The following is a 23,723-nucleotide window of genomic DNA, read 5'->3' as shown; positions in this document are numbered from 1 at the left end:
TGTTGGGTTATTGGGCACTTGCGCGTTTGGTCCAAAAGCTACTCGATGAAGCCTCCTAGTAACATATATCAAACTTTTAACTTTTTTCTTATTTTTCCATTTCAGACTAAATTTGGAAAGAATACAGGAGAATTCTTCAACATGTTTAGTTCTGAAGGCGGTCGCAAAGACCAACTCTTCAAGGATTCTACACAATGCTTACGTGAAGTTATTGGGTCAATTAATGACTTCCTTGGAAAGGATTATAATGCCGCAGTGTCTGCCATTAGCAGTTGCACACAGTCAGGTACTTCACCATTTTTCATATCTTCGTGATTTCCTTTGTTTTTTAAAATTCTTAGTTTTCTTCATTTCTGTATTAACTAATGTCAACCAATGTATTTTTGGGCAATTCAATAACATTTAAGTCTTCAAGCACTAATGGCCACCCATTCTATTGTGGGGACCTTAAATATAGCCAATAACTCCATCACATGACGAACTTCACATTCAGCCAAGGCATGGTGTAGGCACACATACACATGGAACATAATTACACAGCTATATTTGTGGGGTTTACTCCATATATTTTATATACCAAAAACAGGTTTGGGCTCAAGGGAAAAAATGGCGGAAACCTACTGTAGACCAAATGCATGTAAAAAAAGTCAGTGCAGAGATACATCTATAGAAACATAACACAACTTTTGGGAATGATACCCCAGAGACCATATGACAAAGTAAAAAAGAAACTATGCTCATATTGGATGATTATCCTAGAGAAGGCAGCTATATGAATTTGCCCTTCTCCAGGGGCATAAAGCTTAAGAGGGCTGCATGTGGACCTGGGCCAGTTGGGCATCACTGTTTATTGACATATTCTTAGGAGCAAAAGTTTTAAAAAGTTTTCAACACAGAAATCTCATTTTTTTCTTTGTGTGCTTTGTATCCACAGAACTGCTGGCAGCCTGCACATTCCATACCTGCAAGTTCTAAAGATCAAGTGCTGGTCGAGGATTGTCATCTATATTCCTCAGCATTTATCTCCTTGTTCTTTTCCATAAAAATGGATTCTTCTACATTGAAGCTCTTGTCACAATCCTTTTCATCTTTCAATAAATAGATTGAGATTTTCTTTTACAAAATGTTGTTTGTTCATCTCTTACGTCGCCATCATTTTCATACACTGTAATCAGGAAAATAGAAATTAAAGGGAACCTGTCACCTCGGTAAAGCACCATTAACTAAGTTATGGTGCTGTTCCTGGAGATGACGGAGAGGCTAGGGATGTATTTTTTTATACTTGCCTGCTCCCTTGTTCCCGAGCTGTCACCTAGTGAAGTTTCTTCTTTTCGGACTACTGTGCGCCCACTTACGCATAGAGGTCTATGGGAGAATGCCCACAAAGCGCTCTAAAAAGATTAAAATTTTCAGACTGCACATGATCTCCAGCGGGGAACACTGGGGTAATAGGTGAGCGTGTGAGTATACAAAATACATCCCTTGGCTTCCTGTCACCACCTGGAACAGCACCTTGGTAACTTAGTTTATGGTGCTGTACTGAGGTGATAGGTTCCCTTTTAGTGTTTCGTATAAAATCTGTATTACTATTAGAGATGAGCGAGCACCAAAATGCTCGGGTGCTCGTTGCTCGAGTCGAACTTTCCGCGATGCTCGAGGGTTCGTTTCGAGTAACGAACCCCATTGAAGTCAATGGGGGACTCGAGCATTTTTGTATATGACCGATGCTCCGGATAGGTCTTCACTTGTGAAACTCTGGAAAACATCAGAAAGTCATGGAAACACCACATAAACGGATAGGGCAGGGCAGATGCAGCATGCAGGGCTCCATCTCAGGCTCCCAGGTCCCACTATTAAGCCACAATAGGGGCAAGAGTCTGCCCCCCCCCTAACAATTTTTACTTCGGACAAACCCTCATTAGGAAGGCACACCTTAGCAAAGCACTACACTACCTGCAACCAAGCACAATCACTGCCTGCGGGACACTTCGCTGCCACTTCTCCTGGGTTTCATGCTGCCCAACCCCCCGACACGACCCAGTGTCCACAGCGCACACCAAAGTGTCCCTGCGCAGCCTTCAGCTGCCCTCATGTCACACGCTGGCTGCATAGCTACACCACCCTCATGTCTATTTCCAAGTGTGTCTGCGATGAGGAGAAACCGTAGACACACACTGCAAAGGGCTGACAGGGCCAGGTAGCGACCCTCTTTGAAAGGAGGGGGGGGGCGATAGCACACAATACTGTTGAGAATCGATGATAAATTGACGCACGATCATCATTCCAATCCTGTGCCACCTCCGTCACAAAATAGTCAGGAGCCGCAAATGTGGGCATAAAGGGAACTTAGGTGCCAGCACTTCCACACATCTCCACAATGCAGCAATATTCTGTGTGGGAAGCACGTGAGCGGGCCCAGGGTCAGTCTCAGTCCCAGCTTCCATTTTGTGTGACCCAAGGTGCCGCGAGTTGCATAGCAATGGGAAATCCATGTGTCCCCACACAATTCATTCTGTGTAGGTGTTAGATAGCGCAACACCGCAATGTAAAGTCTTTGAGTTCCTTGGGCTCGCCTATGCTGTCGGTGCACAAAGATGGTATTACACAAGAAGAAATCAGAGCGCCCAAACATGGCAGAGTTTCACCCCGCCAAGGACCTCGGCCCACATTTCTACCCTAGTCAGTCAGTGTATTTGTGCCAGACAGGTAAAGCAACGCAATGGGAACTCATTGTGCACTCACAGCATAGGCGAACCCAAGAAACTCAAGCATGGTATTACACATGAGGAAATCAGAGCGCCCAAACATGGCAGAGTTTCAACCTGCGAAGGGCCTCAGCCTACATTTCTGCCCTAGTCAGTCAGTGGGTTTGTGTCAGACAGGTAAAACACCGCAATGGGCAGTCTTTGTGCACCCACAGCATAGGCGAGCCCCAGGAACTTAAAGATGGTATTACGCATAAAGAAATCACAGCGCCCGAACATGGAAAAGTTACACCCCGCCAAGGACCTCGGCCCACACCCTCAGGAATCTTGGGCATAAAGCGGACTTCGATGCTCGTACAGCTGTGAACGTCTCATTAAATTATTTGCGGTTGCTTTCACGGCTCCGAAGACTGGATTAACCAGGAACAAGTTCCACAGACCCAACCTGGCGCAGTTGCATTTCCCCCATGACATAGGCCTCAGCCCACACCCTCAACAATCGCAGGCATGAAGCGGACTCCGATGCTAGTACAGCAGTGAACGTCTCATTAATGCAGCAACGTTCGTCTTCTTTGGCCCAAACCAGTGTCTCAGAAAACTGTGGTAACATGAGAGCAAATACATGATGCCCAGTTCTGATCCCCTGACCCCAAGCAGGAGGAGGAGGTTGCCTTACAAGGCCGAGAAACCATGACCAGGATGCGCTGTAGCCTGTGTGGGAAGTATGTGAGCAGGCCCTTGGTTAGGCTCGGTCCCAGCAAACACCTTGTGTGGCCCAAGGTGCCACGAGGGACATAGCAATGGGGAATCCATGTGTCCACACACTAGTCTTTCTGTTTAGGTGCCGGATACCTCTCCCAACCATGGGAGAGATTCACCCCGCCAAGCAACTTGGCCTTCGCCCAAAATTCTGGCCTAGTCAGTCACTGCATTATTTGTGCCAGATAGGTAAAACACCGCGATGGGAAAACTTAGTGCACCCATAGTATATCCAGACCCCTGTAACATTCCTGTAGCAAAGGTATAAACAGACCGCAGTAACATTTCTGTAGTAACAGTATAGACGGACCCCAATAACATTTCTGTAGCAGAAGTATAGGCAGACCCCAGTACCATTTCTGTAGCAGACGTATAGGCAGACCCCTGTAACATATCTGTTGCAGAAGTAAAGGCAGACCCCTGTGACATTTATGTGGCAGACGTATAGGCAGACCCCTGTAACATTTTTGTAGCAGCAGTATAGGCAGAACCCAGTAACATTTCTGTAGCAGAACTATAGACTGACCCCTGTAACATTTATGTGGCAGAAGTATAGACTGACCCCTGTAACATTTATGTGGCAGTAGTATAGGCAGACCCCAGTAACATTTTTGTAGCAGAAGTATAGACAGACCCCTGAAACATTTCTGTAGCAGAAGTATAGGCAGCCCCCAGTACCATTTCTGTAGCAGAAGTATAGGCAGACCCCTGTAACATTTATGTGGCAGAAGTATCGGCAGACCCCAGTAACACTTATGTAGCAGAAGTATAGGCAGACCCCAGTAACATTTTTGTAGCAGCAGTATAGGCAGACCCCTGTAACATTTCTGTAGTAACAGTATAGACAGACCCCAATAACATTTCTGTAGCAGAAGTATAGGCAGACCCCAGTACCATTTCTGTAGCAGAAGTATAGGCAGACCCCTGTAACATTTATGTGGCAGAAGTATAGGCAGACCCCTGCAACATTTTTGTAGCAGCAGTATAGGCAGACCCCAGTAACATTTCTGTAGCAGAAGTATAGGCAGACCCCTGTAACATTTATGTGCCAGAAGTATAGGCAGACCTCTGTAACATTTATGTAGCAGAAGTTTAGGCAGACCCCAGTAACATGTATGTAGCAGAAGTTTAGGCAGACCCCAGTAACATTTCTGTAGCAGCAGTATAGGCAGACCCCAGTAACATTTCTGTAGCAGAACTATAGGCAGACCCCTGTAACATTTATGTGGCAGAAGTATAGACTGACCACTGTAACATTTATGTGGCAGTAGTATAGGCAGACCCCAGTAACATTTTTGTATCAGAAGTATAGGCAGACCCCTGAAACATTTATGTAGCAGACGTATAGGCAGCCCCCAGTACCATTTCTGTAGCAGAAGTATAGGCAGACCCCTGTAACATTTATGTGGCAGAAGTATAGGCAGACCCCAGTAACATTTTTGTAGCAGAAGTATAGGCAGCCCCAGTACCATTTCTGTAGCAGCAGTATAGGCAGACCCCTGTAACATTTATGTGCCAGAAGTACAGGCAGAACCCTGTAGCATTTCTGTAGCAGGAGTACAGGCAGAACCCTGTAGCATTTCTGTAGCAGGAGTACAGGCAGACCCCTGTAACATTTATGTGGCAAAAGTATAGGCAGACCTCTGTAACATTTCTGAAGCAGCAGTATAGGCAGACCCCTGTAACATTTCTGTAGCAGAAGTATAGGCAGACCCCTGTAGCATTTCTGTAGCAGAAGTATAGGCAGACCCCTGTAACATTTATGTGGCAGAAATATAGGCAGACCCCTGTAACATTTATGTGGCAGAAGTATAGGCAGACCCCTGTAACATTTATGTGACAGAAGTATAGGCAGACCCCTGTAACATTTATGTGGCAGAAGTATAGGCAGACCCCAGTAACATTTCTGTAGCAGCAGTAAGGGCAGACCCCTGTAACATTTCTGTAGTAGAAGTATAGGCAGACCCCAGTAACATTTCTGTAGCAGCAGTATAGGCAGACCCCAGTACCATTTCTGTAGCAGCAGTATAGGCAGACCCCTGTAACATTTCTGTAGCAGCAGTATAGGCAGACCCCTGTAACATTTCTGTAGCAGCAGTATAGGCAGTCGCGAGCATGAAGCGGACTCCGATGCTAGTACAGCAGTGAACGTCTCATTAATGCAGCAACGCTCCTCTTCTTTGGCCCAAACCAGTGTCTCAGAAAACTGTGGTAACATGAGAGCAAATACATGATGCCCAGTGCTGATCCCCTGACCCCAAGCAGGAGGAGGAAGTTGCCTTACAAGGCCAAGAAATCATGACCAGGACGCGCTGTAGCCTGTATGGGAAGTATGTGAGCGGGCCCTTGGTTAGGCTCGGTCCCAGCAAACACCTTGTGTGGCCCAAGGTGCCACGAGTGACATAGCAATGGAGAATCCATGTATCCACAAACTAGTATTTCTGTTTAGGTGCCGGATACCTCTCCCAACCATGGGAGAGTTTCACCCCGCCAAGCAACTTGGCCTTCGCCCAAAATTCTGGCCTAGTCAGTCACTGTATTATTTGTGCCAGATAGGTAAAACACCGCGATGGGAAGACTTAGTGCAGCCATAGTATATCCAGACCCCTGTAACATTCCTGTAGCAAAGGTATAAACAGACCCCAGTAACATTTCTGTAGTAACAGTATAGACGGACCCCAGTAACATTTCTGTAGTAACAGTATAGACAGACCCCAGTAACATTTCTGTAGTAACAGTATAGGCAGACCTCTGTAGCATTTCTGTAGTAACAGTGCAGACAGACCCCAATAACATTTCTGTAGCAGAAGTATAGGCAGACCCCAGTACCATTTCTGTAGCAGAAGTATAGGCAGACCCCTGTAACATTTATGTGGCAAAAGTATAGGCAGACCCCTGTAACATTTTTGTAGCAGCAGTATAGGCAGACCCCAGTAACATTTCTGTAGCAGAACTATAGGAAGACCCCTGTAACATTTATGTGGCAGAAGTATAGACTTACCCCTGTAACATTTATGTGGCAGTAGTATAGGCAGACCCCAGTAACATTTCTGTAGCAGAAGTATAGGCAGACCCCTGAAACATTTCTGTAGCGGACGTATAGGCAGCCCCAAGTACCATTTCTGTAGCAGAAATATAGGCAGACCCAGTAACACTTATGTAGCAGAAGTATAGGCAGACCCCAGTAACATTTTTGTTGCAGCAGTATAGGCAGACCCCTTTAACATTTCTGTAGTAACAGTATAGACAGACCCCAATAACATTTCTGTAGCAGAAGTATAGGCAGACCCCAGTACCATTTCTGTAGCAGAAGTACAGGCAGACCCCTGTAACATATTTGTTGCAGAAGTATAGGCAGACCCCAGTAACACTTATGTGGCAGAAGTATAGGCAGACCCCTGTAACATTTTTGTAGCAGCAGTAGAGCAGACCCCAGTAACATTTCTGTAGCAGAAGTATAGGCAGACCCCTGTAACATTTATGTGGCAGAAGTATAGGCAGACCCAGTAACACTTATGCAGCAGAAGTATAGGCAGACCCCAGTAACATTTTTGTAGCAGCAGTATAGGCAGACCCCTGTAACATTTCTGTAGTAACAGTATAGACAGACCCCAATAACATTTCTGTAGCAGAAGTATAGGCAGACCCCAGTACCATTTCTGTAGCAGAAGTACAGGCAGACCCCTGTAACATATCTGTTGCAGAAGTATAGGCAGACCCCAGTAACATTTATGTGGCAGAAGTATAGGCAGACCCCTGTAACATTTTTGTAGCAGCAGTAGAGGCAGACCCCAGTAACATTTCTGTAGCAGAAGTATAGGCAGACCCCTGTAACATTTATGTGGCAGAAGTATAGGCAGACCCCTGTAACACTTATGTGGCTGAAGTATAGGCAGACCCCTGTAACATTTATGTGGCAGAAGTATAGGCAGACCCCAGTAACATTTTTGTAGCAGAAGTATAGGCAGACCCCTGTAACATTTCTGTAGCAGAAGTATAGGCAGACCCCTGTAACATTTATGTAGCAGAAGTATAGACTGACCCCTGTAACATTTATGTGGCAGTAGTATAGGCAGACCCCAGTAACATTTTTGTAGCAGAAGTATAGGCAGACCCCTGAAACATTTCTGTAGCAGACGTATAGGCAGCCCCCAGTACCATTTCTGTAGCAGAAGTATAGGCAGACCCCTGTAACATTTATGTGGCAGAAGTATAGGCAGACCCAGTAACACTTATGTAGCAGAAGTATAGGCAGACCCCAGTAACATTGTTGTAGCAGCAGTATAGGCAGACCCCTGTAACATTTCTTTAGTAACAGTATAGACAGACCCCAATAACATTTCTGTAGCAGAAGTGTAGGCAGACCCCAGTACCATTTCTGTAGCAGAAGTACAGGCAGACCCCTGTAACATATCTGTTGCAGAAGTATAGGCAGACCCCAGTAACATTTATGTGGCAGAAGTATAGGCAGACCCCTGTAACATTTTTGTAGCAGCAGTAAGGCAGACCCCAGTAACATTTCTGTAGCAGAAGTATAGGCAGACCCCTGTAACATTTATGTGGCAGAAGTATAGGCAGACCCCTGTAACATTTATGTGGCAGAAGTATAGGCAGACCCCTGTAACATTTATGTGGCAGAAGTATAGGCAGACCCCTGTAACATTTCTGTAGCAAAAGTATAGGCAGACCCCTGTAACATTTATGTAACAGAAGTTTAGGCAGACCCCAGTAACATGTATGTAGCAGAAGTATAGGCAGACCCCAGTAACATTTCTGTAGTAGAAGTATAGTCAGACCCCAGTAAAATTTCTGTAGCAAGAGTATATGCGAACCCATGAAAATTGGGGTACCATGACTGTAGGCGAAGGCAGGAAAAATTAGTAAGTTAACAGTATAGGCGAGCGCAAGTTCATGCCACGTGTCCAGCTTTAACACCCAATAGTTGAATGGAGCAGAGGCCGGTGGTACGATCGGCTACGTACTCCCTCACCATCCTTTTACAGTGCTCCCTCTGAATGAGCCTCAACTGGGGAGTGGTGACGCAGTCTTGCTGGGGAGCCATAAAGCTGGCAAAGGCCTTGGAGAGTGTTCCCCTGCCTGCGCTGAACATGCTGCCTGATCTCTGCGCCTCACCTGCTACTTTGCCCTCGGAACTGCACCTTCTGCCACTAGCGAAGTCAGATGGGAAGTTTAGCATCACTTTGTCCACCAGGGCCCTGTGGTATTGCATTACTCTCGTACCCCTTTCCTCTTCTGGAATGACAGTGGAAAGGTTCTCCTTGTACCGTTGGTCGAGAAGAGTGTACACCCAGTAATCCGTGTTGGCCAGAATGCATCTAACGCAAGGGTCACGAGAAAGGCAGCCTTACTTGAAGTCAGCCATGTGTGCCAGGGTGCCAATACGCAAGACATGGCTGTCCTCACTAGGAAGAAGACTTTCAGGATCCTCCTCCTCCTCCTCCACAGCCCAAACACGCTGAACAGATGAGAGGCAAACAGCATGGGTACCCTCTGCAGTGTGCCCAGCTGTCTCTTCCCACTCATCCTGCTCCTCCCCCTCCTCCTCCTCCAAAACGCGCTGAGATATAGACATGAGGGTGGTCTGGCTATCAAGCGACATACTGTCATCCCCCGTCTCCTGTTCCAACCGCAAAGCGTCGGCCTTTATGCCTTGCAGCGAACTCCTCAGCAGGCATAGCAGTGGGATGGTAACGCTAATGATTGCAGCGTCGCCGCTCACCATCTGGGTAGACTCCTCAAAGTTTCCAAGGACCTGGCAGATGTCTGCCATCCAGGCCCACTCCTCGATAAAGAATTGGGGAGGCTGACTACCACTCTGCCACCCATTTTGGAGTTGGTATCTCACTATTTCTCTATGCTGCTCATAGAGCCTGGCCAACATGTGCAGCGTAGTATTCCACCGTGTGGGCACGTCGCACAGCAGTCAGTGCTCTGGCAGATTAAACCGATGTTGCAGGTTTCTCAGGGAGGCAGCGTTTGTGGGGGACTTGTGAAAATGTGCGCAGATGCGGCACACCTTGCCGTGCATGTCAGACAAGTGTGGGTTGCTTTTCAGAAACCGCTGAACCAACAGATTGAAGACGTGGGCCAGGCATGGCATGTGTGTGAGGCTGCCGAGCTGCAGAGCCGCCACCAGGTTACGGCTGTTGTCACACACGGCCTTGCCCGGTTGGAGGCTCACTGGCGAAAGCCAGAGGTTGGTCTGGTCTGTCAGACCCTGCCACAGTTCGGGGGCCGTGTGCCTCTTGTCACCTAAGCTGATTAGTTTCAGCACGGCCTGCTGACACTTGCCAACCGCTGTGCTGCCGCACCGCGCCACACCGACTGCTGGCGACGTGCTGCTCTCATTTTCTAATTGAGAGGTAGTGGTTGCGTAGGAGGAAGAGGGGGAGGGTTTAGAGGAGGTGGCATAGGCCGCCACAGATACCAGCACCAAGGTAGGACCCGCTATTCTGGGTGTGCGTAGGACGTGAGCGGTCCCAGGCTCTGACTCGGTCCCAGCCTCCACCAAATTCACCCAATGTGCCGTCAGGGAGATATAGTGGCCCTGCCCGCCAGTACTTGTCCACGTGTCCGTGGTTAAGTGGACCTTCCCAATAACCACGTTGGTGAGGGCACGATTTATGTTGCGGGAGACGTCCTGGTGTAGGGCTGGGACGGCACACCGGGAAAAATAGTGGCGACTGGGGGCCGAGTAGCGTGGGACCGCCGCCGCCATCATGTTTTTGAAAGCCTCCGTTTCCGCAAGCTTGTACGGCAGCGTCTCCAGGCTGATTAATTTGGCAGTGTGCACGTTTAAAGCTTGTGTGTGCAGGTGCTTGGCGGCGTATTTGCACTTTCGCTCCAACGCTTGCGCTAGCGACAGCTGAACGCTGCGCTGAGAGACATTGCTGGATGGGATCGAGGACAGTGGAGGTGAGCGTGTGGGTGCAGGCCGGAAGGTGCTCGTGTCTGTGTCCTGAGAGGGGGGTTGGATCTGAGTGGCAGGTTGGGGCACAGGGGAAGAGGCAGTGGTGTGACCCAGAGGCGGTGAATGGCCTTCGTCCCACCTTGTGGAGTGCTTGACCTTCATATGCCTGCGCATGCTGGTGGTGGTGAGGCTGGTAGTGGTGGCTCCCCGGCTGACCTTGGTGCGACACAGGTTGCACACCACTGTTCGTCGGTCATCCACGCTCTCACTGAAAAACATCCACACCTTTGAACACCTAGCCCTCTGCACGGAGGCTTAGCACGAGGGGGTGCTTTGGGATACAGTTGGGGGATTCTTCGCTCTGGCCATGCCTCTACCCCTGGCCACCCCACTGCCTCTTCCAACCTGTCCTGGTGCTGCACTTTCCTTCCCCTCTGAAGACCTGTCCTCAGTAGGCTTAGCAAACCAGGTGGGTTCAGTCACCTCATCGTTCAGCTGCTCTTCCTCCGAATCCTCTGTGCGCTCCTCCCTCGGACTTACTGCCCTTACTACTACCTCACTGATAGACAACTGTGTCTCATCATCATCATCCTCCTCACCCACTGAAAGCTCTTAAGACAGTTGCCGGAAGTCCCAAGCCTCATCACCCGGACCCTGGGAACTTTCCAAAGGTTGGGCATCGGTCACGACAAACTCCTCAGGTGAGAGAGGAACCATTTTTTCCCACTCAAGGCAGGGACCCGAGAACAGTTCCTGGGAGTCAGTCTGCTGATCAGAATATGTCATTTTCATGGAGTGAGGAGGCTGGGAGGAAGGAGGAGCAGCAGCCAGAGGATTCAGAGTTGCAGCAGTGGACTGCATAGAAGACTGGGTGGTCGATACATTGCTGGATGCATTTTCTGCCATCCATGACAGGACCTGCTCACACTGCTCTATTTGTAATAAAGGTCTACCACGTGGACCCATAAATTGTGATAAGAAGCTGGGACCCCAGAAGCTTGCCTCTCTCCTAATCCCGGAGCAGCCAGCTGTGATTCACCTGGACAAGGAACTCGGCCTGTGCCCACACCCTCACTTGGACCTCTCCGTCCTCGCCCGCCTCCACGTCCTCGACCCCTACCCCTATCATGGCGGATTACGAATAGAGCAGGGTCCAAATAAATTACCCCACTCTACAGCAATGCCAACTGGGCCTAAATTCACCGCACACAGAGACTTGTAGATAGCGGAGGCTCTATGTTGTGACTAGGAAAAAAGTAACCCGCTTTCTTGCGCTGATACCTTGGGGTAATTTACTGCTCGCAGAGACTTGTAGATAAGAGAGGCTGTGTGGAGTGGGAGAAGATTGTAAAGCCAGTGGATCGTGCTGGTAACTGGCGATCTCAACCCCACCAACGGAAACGTTATTGTGAGACACTCTGCACAGCGGCTGAGCTGAAATACTTTGCAGTGGCCCCGGTAATATTACAGTACTGTTTAGCGGTGAGACTGCGGTCTAATTCACAGCAGACAGAGAACGGTGTAAATAATTATGGAATTATTTGCGTACACTTTCACGCTGAGAGCGGTATTGTAACGCAAACTCCAGCCATAAAAAAAATTATACGGAAGGCTGCAAACAGGCCTAGCTGTGTAATACTAAAGCACTACAACTCCCAGCCGACACCCAGTAAAATGCAGACAGTTAGAGGTAGCCCTAGGAAGGACCGCTGGGGCTCTTGTAGACAGGATCCTACACTACCACTTTCCCTATCTCAGCAGCACTTTCCCTATACTCTGTATAATAGACTGCAGACTGAGAACGCTATAGCTGTAATGGCCTGCACAGCCCGACATGAAAAAAATAAATAAATTGTGCAAAACTGCTTCCAGCAGCCACAACAGTAATGCACATGGTCAGATGTGGCCCTAAGAAGGACCGTTGTGGTTCTTGAGGACAGGATCCTACACTAACACTTTCCCTATAGCAGCAGCAGCACTTTCCCTATACTCTCCCAGTGTGTGCCTGAGGCAAGCCGCGGGCGGGACCGCTTTAAGTACTCAGCGGTCACTTGATCTCACCAGCCACTCACTGCAGGGGGTGGGATAGGGCTGGCATGTCACAGGAGGAAGTGGTAATGCCTTCCCTGCATGTCTATTGGCTAAAAAATGGCACTAAACATGCAGGGAAGGAAATGGAATTGACTAGAGTACCGCGTGGTGCTCGTCTCGAGTAATGAGCATCTCAAGTACCCTAATGCTCGCTCATCTCTAATTACTATACATATATGGAGCTTTTGTTAGAGTCTTATACCGAATACACATGGGCGGAAATTCCGCGGCCAGATTCCACGTGGAATTTCCGCCGTTGCATGCTGCCATTGGATTGCATCGGTTTATTCAATCCTATACAGACAGCCGTGATTTTGATCGAGTAAAAACTCACACGGTAACAAAATCATGCGAGCCTCGCCGGACAGGTAAGCCGCGGATTACTGCAGGGGCATGGGTCGCATCCCACTGCCAGAATCTCGGAGTCAGAATCCTGTCTGCATGAGGCCTTAAAGAACCTATTCAGCTTTTGAGTTTCCTTAGATTTATGAGGCCTGGATGTTATTCAGTTCAGATGTTTCTGTATTGTCCTGGTCCTTTAATTGAAAGAAGAAATTAAAGCCTGTGTCTATTGTTGCAACCTTTTTTATTGCTCCAATGCATTTAAAATAAAACTTGTAGCAACTTTGCAAATAGTTCCGTTAAAAGTGGATTATGTTCTGCCTACAGCTCACATGCAGGTTCATGCATCTCCATGATAACAGATTCTATGTGATTTCAAATCAAGTTCTATTGCAAAGTTGCTTCAAATTTCTTATTTAGATGCTGCCACGTCCAGTCAGGATGCTCTAGATTCGATAACCTGAAAGACTCACAGCTGTGAACAAACAGACTGCAAGTGCACACAAGACTGTGGTAAATAATAAAGAACACAGACATCAGGGAAATACAGTCCCTAGAAACCCTTTGCAGATAACCCGCCCTGACAAAGGCGAACCTGGCCACATACCTAGGCCACAAGCAGACCCTACGTGGGAGAGGATAAAACCACAGAGAACAAGATAACAACAATAGTAACCTCAGTACTTAGTTTAGTAAAGAATCAGGAAAACAGAAGATCTAGTACCAAACTCCGACTTCTACCACAGTCAGAGGGAGACTGAATTAAACAGCAATGAGCTACGCACAAGGCCAGGTTTAATAATCCTTCCAAATTACCTATAGATGAGACCAAGCAAGTCTCATCTAAAAGCATTCCCACCAGATCCAGAAGATGAAGAGAACCAAAAACAAGACCTGAACCAGATTACTAGAAAGGAACGGGTCGCAGAATCGCTGCAACAGATGCATTAAGACAATAAAAATGGCTACAAAGGTAAACATTGGACAATCTTTATCCTTTCTCTTACAATGTAATCATATGAAAGACAAATATACTTATTTTGCACTCAACAATTCTTCTTCAAGTATGACAAGCAGAATTAAAAAAAAGGTTCATCAAATCCCCCTCCTCAGAAATACAGTATACATGACATATACAATACTTACTTATATACATATGGCAATATCAGGAGATACCCCAATCCATAGCGTTCCCTGTGTATGCCCCGCCACTGGACTGCTAACTGGAAATTACATAGTTAGATGGCAGACGGATGGAATGGAGGTAAGTGTGGATTCCACACTGGAGCATGTGTTCCCTGCACTTCGTTCACAATATCAGACGCTCCACAGGAAATGCCTGCAAATCACCAGCAAAAATGGGGCACATTTACTGAGGCTGCTTTCACGTCAGACGCGGGAATTCCATTTTTTTCTTCTCCGTTCAGGGACCAGAAAAGGGGAATTCCTTGGCCAAGTGAATTTGTATTATGATAGAACTGAACAGAGCAGAAAGGACCCCTTTGACTATAATGGGGTATGTCCGGTTTTTGCTCAGCTGCCCAGCATTTTACTGGAAGAAATAGTGCAGCATGATGCATTCCGGATCTGTAATTAAGGTTTTAGTGCAGTTTGTGAACCCAACTGAAGGGCTCAGTCAGACGGGGATTTTTCACATGCGTTCATTCGTGCGTGAAAAAAAACGCACTTCGTACGTAAAAAAAGATGGCGTGACCGATTCCATTGACACCTATATGTTCTATCTTTTGTAGGTACGAATTTTATGCGCATGTCAAAATCGGACATGTGACTGCTACCATTGAAAAGCATTGGTTCTATATAGATGCAAATCGCAAACGCAAAAAACATGCGCAGCAAAAAACGCCTGTCTGACTGACCCTAATACTGTCCAAAAGTTAGACAGTGCAGATTAAGGCGTACAGACTTAAATTGCATCAGAGCAAAGTTGTAAATTACAGCTGTGACCAATCACAGGCAGCGCTCAGCTCTGATCAATGAGTGGAACAGGTTACCACTTCAATGGAAGTGTTCAAACAAAGGCTGGACAGACGTCTGTCTGGGATAATTTAGTGAAGCCTGCACTGAGCAGGGAGTTGGTCCCGATGACCCTGGACGTCCCTTCCAACTATACCATTCTATGATTCAATGGATGGCTGAGTGCTGCCTGTTATTGGTTGACTGCTGAGCCAATCCGACACAGCCCTTTCAGCAGGTGGAGATTTTAAATTTCCGCCTGTTGAAGGAGCTTCAGAGCAGTGCAGGGAGACAAGCGACTAGACGCACCTGAACCCCGATAGCGGTGGAGAGGTGAGTAGCTCCCCTGCCGATATTCACTAAGCAGCGCTACTAGCAGCACTGATCCCGGCGCACACCGTGATCCTACCTGTTGGTTCCGCGAGAGCGTCCGGGGTAGGAGGCGTCTGGCAGCACACTGACGTCACAGTGTGTGCCAGAGATCATCGCTGCTAGCGGGGCGCCAGGCAGAGGAGGAGCGGAGCTTCCAGGACGTGGAGGGGGTAAGTATATGGGTCTTGGGGGGCATTGTCATTGCTGGGGGGCCGCTGTGGGGGGCACTGTCACTGCTGGGGGCCGCTGTGTGGGGCACTGTCACTGCTGGGGGCCGCTGTCACTGCTGGGGGACGCTGTGGGGGGGCGCTGTCACTGCTGGTGGCTGCTGTGGGGGATCCTGTGACTGCTGGGGGCAGCTGTGGGGGGGCGCTGTCACTGCTGGGGGCCACTATGGGGGGCACTGTCACTGCTGGGGGCTCATCATTACTGACATAAATGAGGGGGAGGCAACGAGAGGCAAGGGCCAGTGCTATGGGTGTTTTTGGTTTATTAAATACAGTTATATATTACAATGGGGGGTCACTGTCACTGCTGGGGGCTGCTCTGGGAGGGCACTGTCACTGCTGGGGGCCGCTCTGGAGGCCACTGTGGGGGGCCGCTGTCACTGCTGGCGGCCGCTGTGGGGGCGCTGTCACTGCTTGGGGCCACTGTATGGGGTACTGTCACTGCTGGGGGCCGCTGTGTGGGGCGCTGTCACTGCTGGGGGCCGCCTTGGGGGGCGCTGTCACTGCTGGGGCCCACTGTGGGGAGGCCGCTGTGGGGGGGGGGGCCCTGTCACTGCTGGGGGCCACTGTCACAGCTGGGGGCCACTGTGGGGGGCCGCTGTCACTGCTGGGGGCCGCTGTGGGGGGGGGGGGGGGGCGCTGTCACTGCTGGGGGCCGCTGTGGGGGGCACTGTCACTGCTGGGGGCCACTGTGGGGGACACTGTCACTGCTGGGGGCCGCGGTGGGGGGGTGCTGTCACTGCTGGGGGCTTCTGTGAGAGGGGAGGGGGGGGCGCTGACACTGCTGGGGGCCGCTGTGGGGGCACTGTCACTGCAGGGGGCCGCTGTAGGGTGCGCTGTCACTGCTGGGGGCCGCTGTGGGGGGTGCTGTCACTGCTGGGGGCTCATCATTACTGAGAGAAGTGAGGGGGAGGCAGCGAGAGGTGAGGGCCTGTGCTATAGGTGTTTTGGGTTTATTAAATACAGTTATATATTCAAATTATAAATTTTTGTTATTTAAATTATAAATATTTGTTTTTTTCTCGAAGTGACACACCACCAGAGTTATGCTCATTTTTTTGGCAAATTTTGACTCACCGAGCCCAAAAGGTTGCCCATCACTGCTTTAGACTGTGGAATGCACAATTGATTCAGTACAGTAGCTAAGGAATATATACAAGACTAGGACTTTATTGCCATCTAGTGGTTAATACAGGAAACTACATCCATTATAAATACAGATATAATTACTCGTATATAGAAACTGATAAAAAGCGCATAAATAAATATTGTAGGAGATTTACAAACATAAAAAACGTAATAATATAAGGCCTAATGCACATGGGCATATTTGCTTTGCGAAATACGAAGTGGGCATCCGGATTCCGCAGCAAACACCGCCCTCAAACATGCTAGTAAAAATCCATTTTCCGTGTCCACGAGCGGAAATCAATTGCAATTGCAGAGTGAAAAATCGCAGCATGTACTATTTCAGCGTGAATTTCATGCAAACGGCTTCCATCGAAGTCAATGAAAGGCACTGAATCCACGGCCCATCCAATCCGCATCATCGCCTAGTGACGTTGAGGCATAATCTGTACTGTGCATGTCTGCCAGTGTGACGCCTGGGCCATCCACAGTAGAGATTAGAAGACTATTGGACAGGTGTGCAGGGGTCACTGGCCAGGCACAGGGTTGGATTCTGTTGCAGGATCCTGAATGCAGAATCCGACCCGGCGGTGTGCATTTGACCTAAATCAGACATCAGATACAACAAAATAACATAAATATACTCCTAAGAGCAAAGCAAAACTGGCTTCACATCTGCGCTGAGGATTCCCCTTTCCTGCTCTATTCGGGGAGCAGGAAAGGGGAATCCCTGTGACTGAACGTTTCCGTCCAGAAATGACTTGGAACTGCGCCGGAAGTACCATAGTAATGGGGTCCCCTTGCTTTCCATTCAGCTGGATAGCTTTTGGACATAAGAAAAAGTGCTGCATGCTGTATTTTCAGCTGGATCTGAAACAGAACCTCTGACCGGAAGTTCTGACACAGATGTGAAGCCGGCCTAAATAGAATAATCCCATCGAATATATCAATAACATATTTCAAAGACCTAATATGACCCTAAGGCCTCCTTCCCACGAACGGATTTACGCCGCGTAATTTGTGGCGAAAATCCGCTGCGTTGCCCGCTGCTATTAGGTTCTATTGAACTGCGGAATTCCGCACCGTGAAATCTCCCGTCCTCACCCGCGGCATGCTCTATTTGCCGCGGGTGTACGCGCTGACGGCTTCCATTGCAGTCAATGGAAGCCGTCCGTTCACGCTATCTCCTGCTGTAACACAGCGGGAGATAGCGTGAAAACGCTTTCCCGCCTACCGCCGCCGCGTCATATGACGCGGCCGGCGCATCACGTGACGCGGCGGCGGTGGGCGGGGAAGCGGTCTTCACGCTATCTTCCGCTGGTAAGTATGGGGTCTCTGGGGGGCGCCATGACGGGCTTCGCCGCGGAATATTCCGCGGCGGAGCCCGTCACGCTCGTGTGAAGCCGGCCTAAGGCTGGGTTCTCACAGGGCAGAATCCCGCTGGAAATCTCGTGGTTTTGCCGCAGCGAAAAAGCATGAGATTTCCGCCGGGAAAGCGCAGCTTCAATACTTGTGGCACTTTGCTGTGGGTTTTGGAGCGGCTTGGCCGCATGCTTTTCAGTTGCAGCCGGCACTCCCATAGAGAGCAGCGCAGCTGCAACAGAAAAAAAAATAAACATGCTGCGGCCAGGGAATCTGCACCGCAGTGCGCGGCGGATCGGCTGTCCCGTGTGGACGAGATTTTTGACAAATCTTGTCCACATGGTTGGCTAATCTCAGGATTAGCGGCCGCAGTGAAATTCTGCCCTGTGTGAACCCAGCCTAAAAAGCATATGTCATAAAAAATATCATAATATGGCCCCCTGCACACGGGTGGAAATTCTGCGGCGGGATTTCCCGCAGAATTTCCGCCCCTGCCCGCCTGCATAGGATTGCATTGCAAAACACAATCCTATGCAGACTGTCGCGATTTGTCCGCGTAAAAATATACGCGGAAAGCAAATCGCGGCATGCTCTATTTCTGTGCGGGTCTCGCAGAGGCCCACACAGAAATGTCTCTCCCAGCACCCAGGCTCTGTTCTGCACTGGCTGGCCGGCAGCTGGCACATGACAGAGCAGGAGCCGCAGGAGAAGGTGAGACCCGCACTGGTCGCTGATAATCGGAAGAGACTTTCCTCAGTTCTGGAGCTTGTGGGCTAAGCTGTCGCACCCCATTGTTCAGGACGGTGCGCCAGGACACAGCAAGGTTGCTTTGGACAATGTGGCTGTTGATCGAGAGATGTCATTCGCCAGTTTGACCGGGGAAGAGGAGTTATCCTCAGAACCCCATATCCCTGATCTCGAGGTATTGCCGGGTAATTTTGGGTCTGCACAACGTAATAACCCCCTGTTGAAACATGCCTTTGAAAATGTAACTTCATTGAATGGTGTTCCTCAAGATGCATGGGTCGAGGGGAGGTTCCGTCATTTTTCTATTAATAATGAGTTGTTGTACAGAGTGACAAAAATTAGAGAGGAGGTGGTGAAACAACTTCTGGTACCAGGTTGCTATAGACAAACAGTTTTACATGCAGCCCATTCACATGTGTTGGGAGGCCATTTGGGAGCAGAGAAGACACAGGAGTGCATTCTGCAGAGGTTCTTTTGGCCAGGCTGTTATAAGGAAATAGCAGATTCCTGCCAGGCCTGTCCCACCTGCCAGGTGACTGCCCCGACTCCCCATTTTAAGAGTCCCTTGGTTCCATTACCCATAATTGAGGTGCTGTTTGAGCGGATTGCCATGGACCTCGTAGGGCCACTGGTAAAGTCGGCCAGGGGTCATCAGTACATTCTGGTAGTGGTAGATTATGCAACCAGGTATCCAGAAGCAGTTCCGCTGAGAAATACCTTGTCCAAATGTATTGGGAAAGAGTTGGTACACATATTTTCCAGAGTGAGTCTGCCTAGGGAAATATTGACAGACCAGGGGACACCATTTATGTCCAAGGTGATCAAGGAACTCTGCAAACTGCTGAAAATTAAGCAGTTGCGGACTTCTGTCTACCACCCCCAGACTGATGGGCTGGTAGAAAGGTTTAATGAAACCCTAAAAAATATGTTGAAAAAGGTGGTAGAGACAGATGACTGAGACTGGGACTGTCTGCTTCCCTACCTCTTATTTTCCATAAGAGAGGTTCCACAAGCATCCACGGGTTTTTCGCCGTTTGAGTTGTTATATGCGCGACAACCCAGTGGGTTGCTGGATATCATAAAAGAGACATGGGAGAGTGAGGTTACCCCGCATAAAAGTATGGCTGAGCATGTGGCCCAAATGCAGTATAGGATTGCAAAAGTCATGCCCCTGGTCAGGGAGCAACTTCTTAGGGCACAGGAGAGTCAAGCCAGGGTATATAATAGGTCCGCAAAGATCAGGGAATTCAGGTCGGGGGATCGGGTACTGGTCCTAGTACCCACAGTACAGAGCAAGTTCCTGGCCAAGTGGCAAGGGCCACGTGAAGTCCTGGAAAAGGTGAGGGAGGTTAATTACAAAATACACCAACCAGGTAGAAGAAAGCCCATACAGATCTATCATGTAAACTGGAAGGAGTGAGACTCTCTGGTCTGTCCTTGTTTGACTATGGAGTCAGGTTGTGGCATCCAAGACGTGATGATAGCCGAAATGTTATCAAGGTCCCAGGCACAACAAGGTAGAGAGTTTTTGCAGCGCAATAAGGATTTATTCACTGATCTGCCTGGTTGCACCAAGATCATTGAACACAAGATCCTTACGGACCCTCAGGTAAAAGTCTGCCAGAAGCCATACCGAATCCCGGCAGCCCGTTGGGAAATGGTGTCGGTAAAAGTCAAAAGAATGTTGGAACAAGGGGTAATTGAGCCATCCAGAAGTGGGTGGTCAAGCCCAATAGTGCTGGTGCCAAAACGCTCTGGGGAATGGCGGTTTTGTAATGACTACAGGAAACTCAATGAGGTCTCAAAATCGGATGCCTACCCCATGCCTAGGGTGGATGAGTTGACTGAGAGGCTAGGGTCCGCCAGGTACATAACCACCCTGGACTTAACAAAAGGGTATTGGCAGATTCCTCTCTCAGCAGAAGCTAGGGGGAAGATGGCCTTTTCCATCCCAGAAGGCTGCTTTCAATATGTGAGAATGCCTTTTGGGTTGAAAGGTACCCCGGCTACATTTCAAAGGGCAATTGATAATGGATGGAGACAGCATATTGATGACATATTAAGCTTAGATACAGCAGCTCAGTTCTGGTACACCTCTCTCTGTACAACGATTCCATTCATTTCAATGAGGCTGTTCACACAAGGCTGAAAACGCAGCGTCTTCAAAGCTGCGCTTTGACAGCATTGCATGTTCTATTTTTGCCCGTTTTCAGCCCTGTGTTGCCCATTGAAATGAATGGGCAGCAGTTTCAGCGCTGCCGAAACGTGGCACAACTTGGTACCGTGATTTTGGCAGCACTAAACACTCTAGCTACACTGCCTGAGTAAAAAAAAAAATCAATACTCACCTTGTAGGTGATGTCACTGTCCCCAGCGGTGCTCTCAGGACTTGTCAGCCTTCAGAAAACTTGCACTGATAATGGAGATTCTAAATCCCTGCCTCCAGTGAGAGATTGCTGTGATTGGCTAAGACGACTGAGTGACAGCCGGGTGAGCCAATCGGAGCAAGCGTTGGATGCGTCCAATCACAGCCATTAATTCATTGAATTCAATGAATGGGTGAGTGCTGCCTCTTATTGGCTGAGCACAGGGACCAATCACAGGCAGCTCCCAGTTGCCATTCAATAGCTGAGAGCTGCCTCTGATTGGCTGAACACTGTGACCACCTGGCTAAAAGCACCTGAGCCCCGGCAGCTGCAGAGAGGTGAGTATATATAGTTTTTTATTTTTTACAGATTTTAGGGATGTTTTTCAGGGAAGGGCTTATATTTAAAGCCCTTCAAGCGCTACAGTCGACTCCATTGAAAGCAATGGGTCGGGCGTGTAAACCTGGTCGATATACGAACGTGTAAATAAGCCCTTAAAACGCAGCCCTTTTTTTTCCATTTTCCATTTTTCCTCCCCACTTTTAAAAAATCATAACTGTTTTATTTATCCATTGACCTCACTGTCTGAGGGCTTGTTTTTTGCAGGACGAGTTGTATTTTTTAATGGTGCTATTTAATGTACTATATAATGTACTGAAAAGCTTTTAAAAAATTCTTAGTGGAGACAAATTGAGAATAACCAAAATTCTGCCATCTTTGAGTGCGTGTTATTTCTATGGCGTACACGATGAAACAAAAATGACCTGATAACGTAATTATATGGGTCAGTACGAGTACTACGATACCAATTTTATATGGCTTTTTTTCTTGTCATATTACTACTTTTGTTTTCTTTTCAAAGATATTTAATTTAAAAAAAAAAAAATTTCTCGCCATCTTCTGACAGCTATAACTTTGTTTTTCCGTCGACAAGGGCTCATTATTTGCGGGAAAGTCTGTAGTTTACGTTGGTACCATTTTGGAGTACATACGGCTTTTTTTTTTTTACATTTTTCTTTAAGACGAGGTGACCAAAAAAAGCGCAGTTCTGGTGTTTTATTTTTTTTTCTAACAACGTTCACTGTGCAGGGTAAATAATGTGTTACTTTTATAGATCAGACTTTTGCGGATGTAGCGATACAAGATGTATTTTTATTTTATTAGTTATATTCTTTTATTATAAATATGCTAAAAGTTTTTCTTTTCAACTTTTATTTTTTTCAATAATTAGAAAAACTTTTTTAAACTTATTTCCACTTTTAGTCCCCAGAGAGGACAAGAACTTGTGATTAGAGATGAGCGAACGTACTCGTTTCGAGTACTTACGCACCCGAGTACCGCCATTTTCGAGTACTTCAGTACTCGGGTGAAAAGATTCGGGGGGCGCCGGGGGGCGGGGAGAGGCGTGGCGGTGCGGGGGGTAGCAGCGGGGAACAGGGGGAGCCCTCTCTCTCTCCCTCTCCCCCCCCCACTCCCCACTGCTACCCCCCGTGCCGCCACGGCGCCCCCCGAATTTTTTCGCCCGAGTACGGAAGTACTCGGAAATCGCGGTATTCGGGCGAAAAAGGGGCGTGGCCAGGCACGTTCGCTCATCTCTACTTGCGATGCTTTGATGTAATATCATACCACGATCTGACAGGCAATTAATGGCCTCCGGCATTTCATGACAACCACACGGCAACCCGCAGCAGTTGTAGCATCTGAATTGTCACATCAATTGGCCTAGTGTTGTAGTGGGAGGCCAGTATAATGTTGGCCTGCTGTGGATGGCGCAGGTACATTTTCTCGCCCGTGCCATCTATTAGTCATAAATTCACATTCATTCAGGGAAGGGAATTGCTATTTGTATAGCGCCAACTTAGTGCTTCCAGGCAATTTGGTTATTACCCCCCAGGGTATATATTCTGTTTGTGCTTTTTTTCATTTTTCTTGCGCAAATGTAGGACTTTGCATTTCCCCTTGTTAAATACCATTCTATTTTCTAGATCTCTTTGAATCCTCTCTCTCTGTTCTCTAGTGTTAGCTATCCCTGCTAGCTTTGTGTCATCAGCAAATTTGATCAGTTTTTCATCAATTCCCTCCTCCAGATCATTTATAAAAATGTTGAACAACACTGGGCCTAGGACAGAGCTTTGTGGTACTCAACTTGATACATTCTTCCACTTGGATGTGCAGCCACTTATGACCATTTTTTGAGTACGATCACTCAGCCATTTGTGAATCCGCCTAACAGTTGCCTTGTAAATCCCATATTTGGTCATTTTTTAATAATTATGGTATGAGATACATTGTCAAATGCTTTACTAAAGTCAAGATATACTATATCCACTGCATTTCCCTGATCAACCCAGTTGGTGATTCTGTCATAGAAGGAAATTAGATTAGTCTGACATGACTTGTTTGTAACAAACCTATGCTGCCTCTGGTTAATTACTCCATTCTCATTGAAGTACTTGCATACATGCTGGTTAATAATTTGTTCAAAGCTCCTTCCCAGTACAGAAGTCAGACTTGCAGGCCAGTAGTTTCCTGGATCCATCTTCTTCCATTTTTTGAAGATGGGGACAACATTTGGCCTTTTCCAATCTTCTGGGACTTCTCCTGTTCTCCAAGAACTTTCAAAGATTATGGCGAGTGGTTCACCAATTACCTTCGCTGCTTCCTTTAGTATCCTGGGATGTAATTCATCTTGACCTGGAGACTGGAATTCAGTTAAGTT

General features: G+C 48.0%; 1 protein-coding gene across 1 annotated transcript in view; it reads left to right on the top strand.

Annotated features, from left to right (window-relative positions):
- LOC136622672 (serotransferrin-like) overlaps positions 1–1,124 on the top strand; it is a 32,209-nt gene extending 31,085 nt beyond the window's left edge. The window contains exons 16-17 of the mRNA XM_066598115.1: positions 106–286; positions 935–1,124. Coding sequence (XP_066454212.1) covers positions 106–286; positions 935–975 — 222 coding nt within the window. The 3' untranslated portion in view covers positions 976–1,124. The remainder of the gene's footprint in view (positions 1–105; positions 287–934) is intronic.
- Positions 1,125–23,723: the final 22,599 nt, after the last annotated feature.

Source organism: Eleutherodactylus coqui, chromosome 1 (genome assembly GCF_035609145.1).
Source record: "Eleutherodactylus coqui strain aEleCoq1 chromosome 1, aEleCoq1.hap1, whole genome shotgun sequence".
Classification (NCBI taxonomy): Eukaryota; Metazoa; Chordata; class Amphibia; order Anura; family Eleutherodactylidae; genus Eleutherodactylus; species Eleutherodactylus coqui.
The sequence above is the reverse complement of the archived record's forward strand: the minus strand, read 5'-3'. Positions and strand labels throughout refer to the sequence as shown.